General features: G+C 54.6%; 5 protein-coding genes across 5 annotated transcripts; 3 read left to right on the top strand and 2 right to left on the bottom strand.

Moving 5' to 3' along the window:
- The first annotated feature begins 337 nt into the window (after positions 1-337).
- On the top strand, positions 338-1,503 carry PHACADRAFT_252884 (uncharacterized protein). Its single transcript, XM_007393755.1, has one exon. The coding sequence runs from the start codon at positions 435-437 to the stop codon at positions 1,374-1,376; it is 942 nt and encodes a 313-aa protein (XP_007393817.1). The 5' UTR covers positions 338-434; the 3' UTR covers positions 1,377-1,503.
- Positions 1,504-1,922: 419 nt separating this feature from the next.
- Positions 1,923-4,330, bottom strand: PHACADRAFT_252881 (uncharacterized protein). Its single transcript, XM_007393754.1, has 10 exons — positions 4,150-4,330; positions 3,743-4,091; positions 3,544-3,679; positions 3,473-3,495; positions 3,322-3,407; positions 3,185-3,271; positions 3,102-3,134; positions 3,035-3,050; positions 2,828-2,980; positions 1,923-2,780 (listed from the first exon to the last, which is right to left on the bottom strand). Exons 2-10 carry the CDS (start codon positions 4,083-4,085, stop codon positions 2,389-2,391), a joined length of 1,269 nt encoding a protein of 422 aa, XP_007393816.1. The 5' UTR covers positions 4,086-4,091; positions 4,150-4,330; the 3' UTR covers positions 1,923-2,388.
- A 1,332-nt stretch (positions 4,331-5,662) lies between these two features.
- On the bottom strand, positions 5,663-7,996 carry PHACADRAFT_252878 (uncharacterized protein). The gene has a single exon (XM_007393753.1). It carries the CDS (start codon positions 7,121-7,123, stop codon positions 5,801-5,803), a length of 1,323 nt encoding a protein of 440 aa, XP_007393815.1. The 5' UTR covers positions 7,124-7,996; the 3' UTR covers positions 5,663-5,800.
- Positions 7,997-8,770: 774 nt separating this feature from the next.
- Positions 8,771-9,742, top strand: PHACADRAFT_159645 (uncharacterized protein; the record flags this gene model as incomplete). Its single annotated transcript, XM_007393752.1, has 2 exons — positions 8,771-9,135; positions 9,202-9,742. The coding sequence occupies 2 exons, from the start codon at positions 8,771-8,773 to the stop codon at positions 9,740-9,742; spliced, it is 906 nt and encodes a 301-aa protein (XP_007393814.1).
- A 1,622-nt stretch (positions 9,743-11,364) lies between these two features.
- On the top strand, positions 11,365-12,443 carry PHACADRAFT_207316 (uncharacterized protein; the record flags this gene model as incomplete). The annotated part of the gene is made up of 6 exons (XM_007393751.1): positions 11,365-11,407; positions 11,467-11,615; positions 11,670-11,694; positions 11,746-11,854; positions 11,938-12,027; positions 12,107-12,443. The coding sequence occupies 6 exons, from the start codon at positions 11,365-11,367 to the stop codon at positions 12,231-12,233; spliced, it is 543 nt and encodes a 180-aa protein (XP_007393813.1). The 3' UTR covers positions 12,234-12,443.
- Between the last annotated feature and the right edge of the window lie 1,714 nt (positions 12,444-14,157).

The following is a 14,157-nucleotide window of genomic DNA, read 5'->3' as shown; positions in this document are numbered from 1 at the left end:
CACAAACCACGGTTCGTCCCAAGGTCAACTGCAGAATGACGCAGAATATTTACCATAGGCATAAAATGCGCATAGCGTGTGGGATACTGCGCACATCGGCCGCCATGGCTACCTCAGTCCCAACGGTCCCGGTCGAACTTACGGACCACATCATCGACTATCTGCACGACGACAAGCAGAGTCTTCGCAGCTGCTCGCTTGTATGTCGGTTGTGGATGCCGGCCAGTTCTTTCCATCTCTTCTGGCGCATGAAGTGGCCCCCATGCACGCACGCGTTAGACCAGCGACCTGGAGATTGGGAAATTGTCTCGAACTGCCGATGTGCACTCGCGGACGGCCCAGAGGGCTTGACGGGCTTTCTGCAGCTCCTTCGAAGCGTGCCTCGCATTCACGCCCACGTACGGGAGCTTCATATCCGCTTCTCATGGTTCGGGATGCCGACGCCAGCCCCTATAATCCAGGGTAGCGACCACTTGTCGGACGTTCACCATCCTGATTCCTTTGGGCTTCTTGGCGTTGATATTTCCGGCTTCGAACCAGGACGCTACGTCCGGTATCATCATGTCGTCAAAACGACGCCAGCGGGGCTGATGGACATAGTAAACGTCCTCCCCGCCCTTCAATGCTTGGATCTTCACGGAGATCCATTCGACCCGGCGCTGCCAAGTCCGCCACACCACTCGGTTCAGGCTTCACGAGATCTTGACAACCTTTGCTTGTCAGGTCTTCAAGAGGACACGGGCTACGAGCAGCTGTCGCAGTTCCTGCAGTGCTTCCAACGCATTCGTGTCCTGGCACTGGACGACCTCAGCTGGAACCATCTGTCCACTCCGGGAATACACGTCTCGGGTCCCTTTCCCTCTGTTAACACCCTGAAACTGGATGAAAATGCACTTTCGGCCTACTGGATCTCCGCTTTTGCTTCCATGCTGGACCTCAGATCGCTTTTTGTACTGAATATTTGGGACACTGCGATAACCTGGGACGGTCTCAGGGCGACGCATGACCTCGTTAGCCGCTGTACGAGCCTCACAGCCCTCACCTGCTCTTGCTTCAATACCATAGTCATCACGCAATGTCCCTTCCCGTGTTCGACGCTCCGCCTCCTGCATTTCCGCGGCGAATGCACCTTCAATGGGCTTCTCGAGACTACCGAATCTCCCTGGCGAGGCATAGCAGAGGTAATGGGCTCCCCCTTAACCATTTCTGTCAACGAGCTCGTTGTCGATTTCACGATCGTCGAATCGACCGGCCGCAACCGGCTGCCAGTGAGCGACAAAGTGGCTGAGTCTCGCTTGAAGGACACGTTGGCGTCCCTCGGATGGCGGCTCCTTGACGATCTCCTCCCAAGGCTCCGATCACTGAATTCTCCGTAGACCTCTTACGCCCGGTAGGAGACGGACATCGCTGGCGGTCGCTGATACAGCGGCTGGTCCTGGATCTTGTCTCCCCCCGTGTCCGTCAGATTATGCGGTTACCCGTGGATGTCCAGGTCTCTACCATGCCTCACTGTCTTGATATATTCCCTTCTGCTGTCACCGGTGAGCTTATCGGCTAGAAATATCGGGCGCCTGAGCAATGTCAATACAATATCATGTTTAACCGTGATTCTGATTGTGTCGACTCCGGGACCAATGGCTCCTAGAATCGCCCCTTGAATCACGTACTTAGAATGCCTCTGATAGCGCCGCAGTCATCTCACCTCACCTTACCCTCCGCAAGGCTTTCAAGTGAGTGATCAGAACGATGTGTGGTCACGTAAGGGTGCCCGGCCACATGTCAAGCAAGCGTAATAAGAGTCCGTGAATTAAGACAAGCGTGCTAATGCGTACACCATGAATAGTCATTGCTCGTAACGATTCGTTCAAATTCCATAGCTAGATAGAATATTGTGTCCGTGGAAAACAAGATAGTGGAGGCAGGAAAAAGGAAGCTCAACGACAGCGGGGTGGGAGAGAGTATCGCAGGTTACGGGTATTATAAAGCACATCCTCGAAACCCCAAGAAAGAGCTCGCATCTAAATGCGCGGGAGGATTGATACGATGATGATGACGATGGATGTGAGCAGAAGGAAGAAACGGTTGGAGGGTATAAGGAAGCAGAAAATCGAAGCGCTCGAAGACGTCTAGGAGTACAGTAAGGAAGCGAAAAGGGGAAGACGAGCTGGCCACGGTGGTCACCCGGCACCAGGCCGCGACTGGGGTTGAGTAGACGTCCGTTTGTGTTTCTTGAGCACTCTCGGATGTGACTCGTCATCAGACGGCGGGGCGTTTGCCGGTGGCGGGCGCCCGCGCGACGTCCGCGACGGCAGGGTGCGACTCCGGGAGACGGTGACGACGCTCTCGCCGCGTGACGGCGGTGTCGTCGATTCGTACACTGGGGCAAGACTATCCGCTTCGCGCATGCGTCCGCCGGGCGTTGCTTCTGTTGCCGGAGGGCTCGGGCTCAGCATTCCGTCTACGCTTGTGCTGCACTTCACGCTTTCGGGAAACGGACTCACCGCCTGGCCGTTCCGACGTCGTGCGCCGCCGCGTTACTCGCCCCGCCTGGCTTGCCGTCCATGAGTCGTCGGCATCTGTGATCATCATGTCGACGGGTTCGACGCCCGTCGGTGCCACCCTCCTGGAGCTCCCGCTTCCCGAAGGCGATATATCGAGCATAAACCAGTCCTGGTGTTCGATCAGGAATTCCAGAACATCCTGGCTCAGCTGGTGCTCCGGTGGCGACAACTCGTGCGAAGGATGTGAGAGAAGAGCAGGGCGGAAGATGACCGCTAAGTCTGGTCAAGTCAGCTGGAGGAGCGCATACGACGAACGCAGGGCGTACTTTTTGCGGTCATGAGGTTTTTGTCAGCTTTTCGAGCAAAGACGGACAACAGGTCTAGCACGTATAGGAGCAGATATTTGTTGTCGTCTGGTAGCATGCGAATGAGTCTTTTGTAACGATGAATTGCTTCGTCACGGTTGAACGGCTTCTTTGCTAGCACGCTAAGGAGGTCAGTGGCAGTTGCCTATATGAGGACACGCTACACACCTAGCGCATCCCGAAACTAACCGGACGTGAGCAAGATTGACAAGGTTCAAGTAGCGCTGGGACTTACTGGATGGTACAGATCGTGTGGTATTACTGGCTCCTGTGAAGGAATGAGTGCAAGTCGCGCTCGCGTTGAGACTTCGTGCATACCGACATCTGGGTGAGATACCGCCGGAATACGCTTGCGACATCATGGGGAGTGTAATGCTCATTCTTCCAGTCCAAGTCTTTGCCATACTGCATAGGCGGAGTTAGTGATGAACCACAGCCTTCGTGCGGCTACGCACTCTTGGAGGTGTCTCAAACGCCGCTTGCAGCTCTCGCATGCGCTTGTTCGACCCGTTCACCCGGAACGTTCCTGCGAGCTCGGTAGCTAGTAGCGATGGAATGTTGATCATGAGTTATCACAAGATTCACAATGAAACTCTATTTGCGCACCATTCTCCTTCAAGTATAACCCACTAAACAAAGATTAACACAGATAGAGAAGACTAGGTAAGGGGACGTACCATTTCGCTACGACGACCGGAATGTGACCCCAGACATAGAGCTCCCCTCCTGTCCCTGCCGTTGATATTTGCACATTCGCCCGCTTGAGACTGTCGCGTAGTGGTCTGCCGAAGATGGCGCTTGGTGGATGCACATCTGCTAGGAGGTTAAGCTCAGCGCGCGGAGAGTCCTCGAGGTCATCTAAAGAGCAGTGCTCACCCTTCTTGGCCTCTGCGTCCCGCTTCGTACGCTGCGCAAAGGCAAAATGGCTCCACCAAGTCTTGAGGCCCGCCCTTGTAGGCGGAATGTGAGGTTGATGAGTCTCGCTGACGGTCGCTGAGGTCATGAGTCTGTGGTGGCTTGGGCCTTGCGGGGTCGGGCTGGTGTGGGTGAGACTTTGAGGATCGTGGGGCCTGTTGGTGATCTCGGTGCGTGCCGAGGTGGTTATGTCCTGAGGCTCAACGCCAACGGTGTTCGCACGGGGGCGAGAGGCGCGATCGCGGTTCTTGCCTCGCTTGCTGTTCGTTCGACGGTGGCCAAATGGCTGGAGGTGCTTCCACATACACTTCTGGAGTCGTCCCCGCGTCAGGTGCCAATGAAATACCCGCCGAAAGGCTGTAACGCACTGATATACAGACGTCAGAACACAGCTTCGGCCGGTGTGCAGGCGCCTCGCCGCGTGACTTTTCCAAGGGCCGTTTTCCAGAGGTGTTCAGCACTCGAGATGCGCGGTACGGGGTGCAGGAGCAGGACAGTCCCGGGCGGAGAGAGCAGAGAAGTAAGTCATGCAACAAAAACAAGAATTCGTCGGAAACTCGTGTATCTGCGGCGTGGTGATGGCTGTACGAGATCAAGCAAGTCCAAAGGCTCCCTTTAGGCCATCCCCGCTTCAACGCTAGCCTTTTCTTCCTCGACATCCTCATCACGTAGATTCACATGCATGGAATCGGTGGATCCCAGCTGTGCTTCGCATCCACCTATTCACGAATGGCAGGCACGTAGGTTGAGAATCCCACACATATAAAGTTATAAACGCCCTCGAAATTCCTCCAAGCGCTATCCAAGTTATTCGTAAACATATAGGGCACACACGAACGTGCAGCCCTGAGCTGGCACGGGCGACCTCAAGCTCAGGGCTGCGTGCACCAGCGGGTCTGGTAACCCTATAGCAACAGCAACGGCGTGGTCGCACCACCGGCCTCACTGTACGCCCTGTCTCATCAACCCCAACAACGCAACTTATCATTAAGCTTAAGGTTGTTGATATGGTATCGCTTGCCTAGTCCTGAACGACTCCAAACAATGGGCTGCCAGCACGATTGCCAGCCTTACAACACTCATGAAAGCCTGCGGTGCGGAGAAGTCTGCCCGCAGCCTCTCCTTGGCGAACCATGATTCCCGTACGTCGACGTCATTGCCGCCATCAGCTAGGGTTAGCCACAAGGGTTCTCGGAACACACTCGCGTAATGCTCAGGCCGGGATAAATATTTCTTCTCTTCCACACCTTCCCCTACCTCTTTATACCTTAGTCCATCCTCGCGAGGCCTCCTGCATGATCTTGCGTGCATGCACGGTGTGGTCAACGCTTCGCGCTTTCCCCGTTGAAGCTCAACTCGAGCGGGAAGTATATGGCATTCACGTTCATTTCATCATATCTAATATGTGAGATGACTGTATGACTATTGTGGACCTCACGTCAATCTGTATAGGCGTAGCGCGTGCTTATATATCCGGTGGTGCTCACGCCGGGCCTCCTTGTGCACAGAAATCCATAGCGGTTTCCGCACAACGAGGGAGTGCGGCCAAATTGCACCGCACGTTCGTGGTCGTCATCAATCATGCCCCGGATAGCCTCATGCCTCATCAACCTCGCAGTTCAGGGTTGCTGGTAGTAAAGCAGGAGCTGCCACATTGCGCAGAAAGCACCGGCCAAGGACAACCGTGAGCCCGGCCGGTCTCCATGTTTAGCACCAAAATACTTTACACACCCTCCGGTGGCGGTCTTGTTGTGAGTTGTACCAAAAGACAAGTCTGAAAACAAATGTAAGTCGCATACGTGTAGACATTCAAAGGAAAGGACGATAAGTCAGGAACGACTACCATGCGTTAGTCATCAACTTTGTGGCGCTCTGATGGTCAAGAATCTGAAATACAACACGAGCCAGCGAGTTCCATACACGATGCAGAAAAGAGACGACCAACCCATACAAGTAACATGTAATTTAATGCACAATAAAAATAAGTTAAATCAAGTGATCAAATAGCTCGCGGCCGCGTCAGTCTGAGGTCCTGCTGTCGAGCAGCGGCCACGCCTCCTGGGTCTCCGGACAGTAGCGTTCAGAGTGCTCTCTCCTCTTTGGGTGCCTGCCACTTGGCAGGGACCGGCAAATCTCGAAGGTAGTCTTGCCCTGGGCGTCGCGCGCGATGGTGCACAGCGGGTCCGGAAATCCTCCGGACCCCTCGAACGCGAGCGACCTGAGCGTCGGGCAGTACGCCGCGAAGAGCGGGAGCAGCGTCTCGAGCTCATCGAAGTCTGCGTCGACGGTGTCGTGCACACAGCCCTCCCCGCAGAAGCCGCCCTCGAAGTGGAGCATCACTGCGGGTGACGCGGTGCCCTCGATGCGGTAGTTCCAGCCGAAGTGCTCAAGCCGGCTGAAGCGCGCGAGGCACGCGGCGTACTCCCATGAGCTGCAGGGCCAGCTCGCCTCGCGCAGTCGCTGCTGGAGCGGGCTCTCGCGGTAGGAGAGCGTTAGGCCAAAGAGCTCCGGGAAGGCCTCTGCGATGTACTCGATGAGATGGGTGTGTGCACAGTCGATGCCTTTGAGGACAAGCAGCCGGAGCGGAGCGCGCTGGAGGGCATAAATGAGTGCAAAGGTTTCAAACTCAGGGAGTCCGTCGCTGAAATGGAGGTTGACATGCGTCAGGTGCAGTTCCGGGGCGCTGTGCAGGAGCATAACGAGCTTCCAGGGCTCGTCATCGTCTGCTACGTTCGTCTTATCTAGTCCCTCGATCTGTAGGCGCTGCAGGGTGGCAAAGGGAGCGGTGCGGGCAATGACGGTGTCTGACGGCAAACTATACACGTAGTCCGCGCCCTTGACGCATAGCCAGCGGAGTGATGGGAGGTAGTGAAGGATTTCCCAATGGTTGTGAGCACCGTGAGGTACGAGCACACTGTAGCATTTGAGCATGAGGTGCTCCAGCCTTGCAGGCAAGTTCCGCGGCTCGCGATCCCCAAAGTCGACCGTGCAGTCTATTATAGCAAGATATGAAAGACCAGGAAGCGCGAAGATTGCTTCCGCCAGCTCGACGGTCAAGACAATATTCTCGAGCGTGAGCTTCGTCACGCCCGGAGTCTTGACAGCGACGTCGCGCATTCGGCCGATGATAAGCTTGTCCAGATTATTGACGTCCTCGGGAGAACCCCAAAGTGTTCGACGAAGGTCTGTGGTCCCCCAGGTACTGAGGGTGAGATGGTGGATGTTCTGCGCGATGTCTGGGCGGGCGCATATCAGGTCCGCATTCCGAAAGAATCTCTCGCACTCTGCGACGGCCCTGCTGCGCATATTCTCACATCGTTCCTTATCTGAAAGCTTAGTCATTTGCGCCGTGTGTAATAGGCGGAGTGAGGCGTCAAGGCCGACCGTGCGTTCCTGACACGTATGTTAGCACTATAGGGGCAGCCACACAACTGCAGAGACCGACCTCGTTCATATTTTGCCAACAAATCTTGCGCAGTAGCTTACAAGTCGAGCCAAGGTTGCGGAGCTCTCTCGGATTCGCGCATTGAACAATATCACGAAGGAGCTCGTTCGGCAGATTCATAAGGCACAGGCGTTGGAATATCGGGAGACGATTAACTTCAATGCACTTCGACACGCTGTCTAACAAAGCAGCTGGGTGAGCAACTTCACAAAACGATACAAGTCTCCCGTGACATACGAGCTAGGTTGATGTATAAAACCACGTTATGCATGCGAAGCCGCTATCTCTTCTCGAACGTCTTGACGGCGCCTCGATCAGTGACTATAGCGAAGAGAGCGGGCCCGTCCCCATCGTATAGTGAGATCTCCACGATTTTTGAGCCCTCAGGGACATCCTGGTCTATAATCAATTGGACTCCGTTGAAAGCAGCTGAAAGGTCCTTCGAGAAATAGGACCATCTGCTCAAGACCGAGCTATATCTGTCCATGTGACGACCACTCAAGTCCAAGCAGCCCCAGATCCGTTATGTTCAATGTCTAAATAACTGTGAACAACAACCTCGTACAATGTGAAAGCCCTTGATGGTGTCGCAAAATCGCATGAAGCGATATGGCACTCCTCGAGCGGCGTATTCTTCCCTTTGCAGGGCGTCGGGCGGTATATGCGGCTTGGCGAACTTGTATCTTTTGGCCAAATAACTGCTCCACTCCTCTTCTTGATACAGTCGGAGGTGAATTTGGGGCCTTTTCGAGTCTAAGTTGGAGCGTATGAGCTTGAACTCCGCAAAAGCACGGGGTGAACCATGTGCGTTGAATAAACGATTCATACCGAACCGAGGTCTCCCAAGTTTCCCAAACTTTCGCTTCGTCTCCTTCGCGGCGACAACGATTCTATCGTCCTCTGAGTCCATGTTCCTTTGGTGTGAGGGAGGAGAACAAGACGACAAACAGCAGGCCTCCGCCAACCCCAGCCGTAGTTTGTGCTTGATCGAGTGCCGGCCCGGGGGCCGCAGGAGTCAGTACTTCGAGTGTTTCATGTTTCGCTGGTACCGCGAAGATAAATCTCATTAGACAGTGCCACTCCATACGAACACGCATAATAGTCCAGGTGGAAGTAAAAGTGTAAGAGAGGATCCGATAAGATTAGATCGAGCCACCAAGTACTGTACCGCGCGCGACATCCTCCGCGTCAAAGTCGTTGCAAATTGTGAAGGAAAATCTACTGTGATATTCACAGTCTATTCTTCTTTAACAGCTGCGATCTCCAAGAAGAAAAGAAGAGATAAGGTAAGTGAGAGAAACTCCAGCTGTCAACCCATCAGCATAGTGACGCATTACTGAACGGGGCCCACACTAGAAATCCGAAGGTTTGCTACCCACGTCGCACCCACGTCGCACGGTGACGTCGACCTCCCACGAGCACACATGCTTGAATTCAGCCGGGATGTGGTCATATATACAAGGACTTGCAGCTGTCAGTCACTAGTTGAATCTTGTACACCACGTATTGAAGTCGACGTTAGGCCCTTCGTGATATCACGCAACATGACCTCTTCTCAGGATTTCTTGCTGCCTCAGCCTCAGCCTGACCAGGCGTACGTCGAGGTCTCCGCGCTGGAAGCTGGTATGATTGACCTTCCCTTCATCCACATTGTCCAAGGCGCGGGTCCGGAGGAGGTCTACAGATGCCCATCACTCGCCTTCTCCATCGTCCACAAGCCCTCTGGCACGCATCTGGTTTTCGATCTGGGCTTACGTCGCGATGTCGAGGCCTATCCTCCCCCGGTCCATGCCATCATTGAAGCCTTTCCCTTCACCGTGCCCCAGAGCGCCGAAGAGTCGCTCGAGGCAGGCGGCATTCTCCCGGAGGCGGTGCAGACCGTCATCCTTAGCCACTTACACCATGATCAGTGAGCACAACCCACTGCTCGACTTATATGTCAATTTTGTTGACTGCTTGACTCTGCCGATTGTAGCGTCGGTAATCCCGATGCGTTCCCAAATGCGACTTTCATCGTCGGCCCAGGCAACCGGGAGCTCATCGAATCTGGGTATCCCACCGACCCAAAGTCAGCCATCTGGCAATCGACCCCAGTCGAACGCACGCGCTTCCTATCGTCATCAGACTTCTCGATGTCTGTCGGCCCCTTTCCTCGTACGTACGACTACTTCGGGGACGGCAGCCTCTATCTTGTGGACGCGCCGGGCCATGTCGACGGGCACATCAACGTCCTGGCGCGCACGTCGCGCGACGGTTCGTGGATCTTCCTCGCTGGCGACTCCGCGCACGACACGCGTCTGCTCACTGGCGAGAAAGAGGTTGCGTTCAATCCAGACGCGAGCGGACTCTTGCGCTGCGTGCATGTGCACAAGGACATTGCCATCGAGCATATCCGTAGGGTGGGCTCGCTGCTCAAGGTCCCGAAGGTCCATGTCGTGCTCGCGCATGATAAGGAGTGGTATGAGAAGAACAAAGGCGGCGGTGCGTTCTTACCTGGAATCATTCCGCCCGCGTAGCGTATGGTGAGCAGCCTGCCGATTGTTTTGATTTGACGGCAAAGGCTAAGAGGGCTCCGCAGTAACTCAGTACGTACAGCTACAGTTGGCTCTCTCAGTAAGTTTACGCGACCCGGACGGATTTCTGGGCGAAATCGAGATAGTCGCTGGAGAGTACTACTAAGTGGCGCAACTGACGCTTCGGCACCGGTACCGCGGTCGCATTGCAGGCCGGAAAATAAGGTATTTGTACGACACTCAGTACATCTATCCCGTTTTGTTCGATATTCCGCTACTTCTGAGTTCGCGTTTCTTCAGTTACCTTCTCAGGTTCGATGCCTGCTGTCCTGAGTCGCCGCACGACATGGCCTGAAGTGTGCCAGGGAACTTCACTGAGCGCTCATCGTTTGCGCCGCGGTGGAGTCCTGGAGAGTCCTAACCCGTGGTCATGTGCAGGATGACTCTACAAGGTCGTGCAGCGACGGCAGCGCCGCACAGCAATGAAAGCTTAGCGATAAGTCGGCTTCTTTGTATCCCCGGGCTCAGACGACGCGAAACGGTCGCGAAGGCTAAGCGACACGCTGTAGGCGTCGCCTCGTCCCGCTCCCTTCTACTAGTGTGCTCTGTTACGGCAATCGCGCTATGTGTGGCAGGAAGCTCTGCTTGGTCGCGGCCGATGATTGTCTACCACGCGCTACTAATTGGCGTATAAGTATCCGGAGGTCCTACTCTGTGCGCTGAGGGATCCGCTCTTGCCCCCATCCTCACATCGTCCGTCGTAGCACGTTTCGCTGAATTTGGCCGCAATGGTCAACTGGGAAAGCCCAGAGGTCATCAATGAATGCCTTCAGGTTGCGCATAACTTCAACATGTACTTTGCCGGGATCTTCACGTTGAGTCATCCCAGTGCTTGTCCTATACTAGCTGACGTCGATGTTGGGCCTCAACCAGATGGTACTTCATCACCACATTCAAACTTCTAGAGTGGCAGCTGTTGACGCGGAAACTAAAGTGGAAGTGGTCATACGTGAGTTTTCGCCTCCGCAGAACACTAACGACAACTTAGGCGCAGCATCTAGGTGTATTACCTTGGAGCGCGATATTTCTTGCTTGGCATACGACTACCTTTGTGAGCTCATCCTCATAAGTCACATGCTGCCTTGTTTTAACTTGTAGACAGACATGAAGTGCTGCAGCCTGGTAAGCGTGGCGTACACAATGAAGAACGCCGAACTAATAATTTGTTAGTCGCCACGAAGATTCTAGGTGTTCGTGCTTCTTACATGTTTGGGTGTCTCGCGGGCTACTGAACAGCCTTTGTAGATAGGAGGCCCCGTAATCTGCATCTTTGCAAGTGGGAATCTTCTCTTCAGGGTGTAAGGCCTTGCCATGCTTCAGCTGGCAACTACAGGATGTGCTCACCAGCACGATAGGACAGCAATATGGAGAGAAAGCCGTATTGTCGTCATGTTCCTTGTCCTACTCGGTATAGGACACTGGGTCGTGTTATTTACGGGTACTAAGACCCTGCTTTTGACCAGCCGGCAGCACACTGAATTTTCCGTCGTGATATAGTGATAGTGCCCCCAGTGATTCGTGGCAGCCATGGCAATTCGACTCGGAACGGGAGCCCTGACGTAAAAATGAAGATCAACATCAACGCTTCCATGCCTTTCTTTCTCTACAGTGCGTCTCTCATTCAAATCCCATGACGTGGTAGAGTGCGCTGATGGAATGGCGCGAAGCATTCTTGATGGAACTGCTCATCGTTATCATGACGGTCGTTGGGCTGTCAACGCGCCGCGCCGCGCGTGCATCGCAGTTGTGGAAGATGTTGTATCGCCAAGGGATCTTGTACTACCTCGTGACGCTCGTCTTCCAGACTCCCACTATCGTGCGTCCCAACCCTTACTCTGTCTTTCCCCCCCGCTGACCCTCTTCATGCCAGATTCTTGCGTGGTACACAGTAAGCGGTGCGCCTGAGCCCCTTCCGCTCTCGAGTACAGCTAACACGGAGCGAACAGGATGCGTACTCGGCGTCTTCAGCAGTCCAGGGCTTGTTGCCAGCGTCATAGCATCATGCTCCGCCGTGACCTCGCTCCTCGCCCTACCGGGCGCAACAGTACCTGAGGGGTAAGCTGCCCTTTCGGCTCAAGCGTCCTGTCCGCTCCATCTCATGCTCATGACGTTCTTGCTCCGCACTGTCGCGACTATAGCGGATCAACTGTCTGCGAGAAGGCTAACGTCGGCAAATCGCCGCCCGCGCGTGGATCCCAGCTGCTAACCACGAACATCAACTTGCCCATGTGCGTGTGTCTATTGTTGTTCCCTCCGCCGCTTTGACTGACTGACTCGCGCGCACTCATGCCTATCTCTGACGCGCAGAGGTGTGGAGAGCTCAGAGGCCTCATCGAGTGCCATAGCGTCTCTCCCGGAGATGCACATGCTTGAAGAGCGCGACCTCGGGATTGCTGAGTGTGCTCTGATAGTCCCAGCCGGGACGAATGTGTAGCCTAGCATGGCGAAGAGGATAGATCGTAGCTCTTACCGGCGCGCTCATTGTCCTGACAAATGTCTTGCGGTACCAGTGGGCCACGGCGAGTTTAAAAGGCCCGTGCCACAACGAATGAGATGCCGCATCTGGCCCTGAGTTTGTAAACGAGACGGAGTTTGTAATTAGGGCCTGCTTCAAGCGTATGCGCGGTTGTGGCTGAAGACCGGGTCAGTCTTAATCCGATGACAGCTTGTGGCGCTGAGACATGAGCTACGCTTGAACAATAGGAAAGGACGCGGTGGTAGCCCACCGGCACGTCGGCAAAAATAAATACGATCTCAGTTCGAGATAATTCCAAGTGTCGGCCACGACGAAGAACGGGTGGGATCATACTGCCTACGATATCGCCAAGGAGAGTTGATCAGCTCTTCTGTTTGGATGCTCCCGTCCGGCGAGCGTGTGATGACCCATGGCCAGTTGCTGTCCGGCAAGCCGTCTCGTCTCGAGCGTCGGGCAATAGGCTGCAGGGAGCTTCGCAACCTCCCCCGATGGGTCAAACCATTCATCTTCAAAGTGCTCTCACTACTCTTTGGGATAGCCGTTCTCGAAGGGCTGCATGGCCGCTGGTAACAACGACATCGAGACGTCAAAGTCCCAGGAGAAGTGTGAAAGATGGTGAAAACGTCCGAGTCGCCGTGCGTACTCCCACGTTGGATACGGCCAGACCGCGGGAGCTTCCTTCGATTGTCGATAGCTGACGCGTACACTAGGGTAAGAGATTTGAGATTGGGCAGTTTCTGTGCGACGTCGTCGATGAGCTCAGGCTCGCCGTACGTAGTACCGTCGAGCACGAGGCATTGCAAAGCAGAGCCTTCCAGCGCGGCGAGCAATTCGTCCACGATGAAAGGCGGGATCCCTATGTGTGCGAAACCATCGGGCCATCCTACACGTTGCACGCCATTGATGAGAGCACGCTCAGTAGTGACAAGCGAGTTCCAAGTCTGTATGATCTCCGGCGGGGAATGCTTGGCGCGTTACCCGAGCGAAACAGCCACAACCAGCGAATGTTCGATGGTGAGGGCATGAATGTCCGCGTTGACAGCTCAAGAGGGCTGGAGGTCCATATAGTCAGATTCGGGACGGCGGATGTGGCGTAGCTGAGCCTATGACTCTACTGTACGTAATCCGGAGATGTTCCAGTCTCTGAAGAGCAATTAGGTTCTCCCTCGCTGCCTCAGTGATCACCGTCTACAACAGGAAAAGTCTCTTCTCTTGATATTTGGGCAGCAGGCGATAAGGTCTTGCACGTACATAGAACCGGTACAGTGAGATATTCCATGATGTTGCTATCGAACAGTTGCCAACCCTCCGCGTTGCAATATATGTTCGACCAGCCTATAATGAACAGCGATTCGATACATTGAGTGATGTCGGGCCGCTACATTGGCCTCTATGCATCCTTTCACCTCCTCTAATCTCCAAATAAGCCTTCAAACTTCTGGATCAGCATCGGTGGTACAGCCACGCACCGTAAAGGCATCTCATGGCCACAATAGAGTACACCGTCAACTTCCACGTCTCTTCAAACTTTTTGAGCAAGTCATCCGGGTCGACATAGAAAGAGTCGACCATGAGCGGCGGCGGCGGGTTTTCCGGTAGCGTGACGACCTCCCCCAAAAGAGTCATGCACAGGCACTTCCGTCTCTGTACTGTGTTCAAGCAGCTCGTGGAGCTCTGCCGCGAACTCCGCCCATTACTCCTTGACGGATCGGTCCTTGCATTCATGTCGGCCTGTGAGGTCTAGGATTCCCTGTGACGAGTCAAATCACGCAACCTCATACAATACAGCATTTGAACCCACCGTGTGGAAACCCCTCATCGTCTCATAGAAGCGCAGGACACGGTACTGTACGCCATGCGCGCCACAGGGATCATTACGCGG

This window comes from Phanerochaete carnosa (assembly GCF_000300595.1).
Source record: "Phanerochaete carnosa HHB-10118-sp unplaced genomic scaffold PHACAscaffold_3, whole genome shotgun sequence".
In the NCBI taxonomy this organism is placed as follows: Eukaryota; Fungi; Basidiomycota; class Agaricomycetes; order Polyporales; family Phanerochaetaceae; genus Phanerochaete; species Phanerochaete carnosa.
The sequence above is the reverse complement of the archived record's forward strand: the minus strand, read 5'-3'. Positions and strand labels throughout refer to the sequence as shown.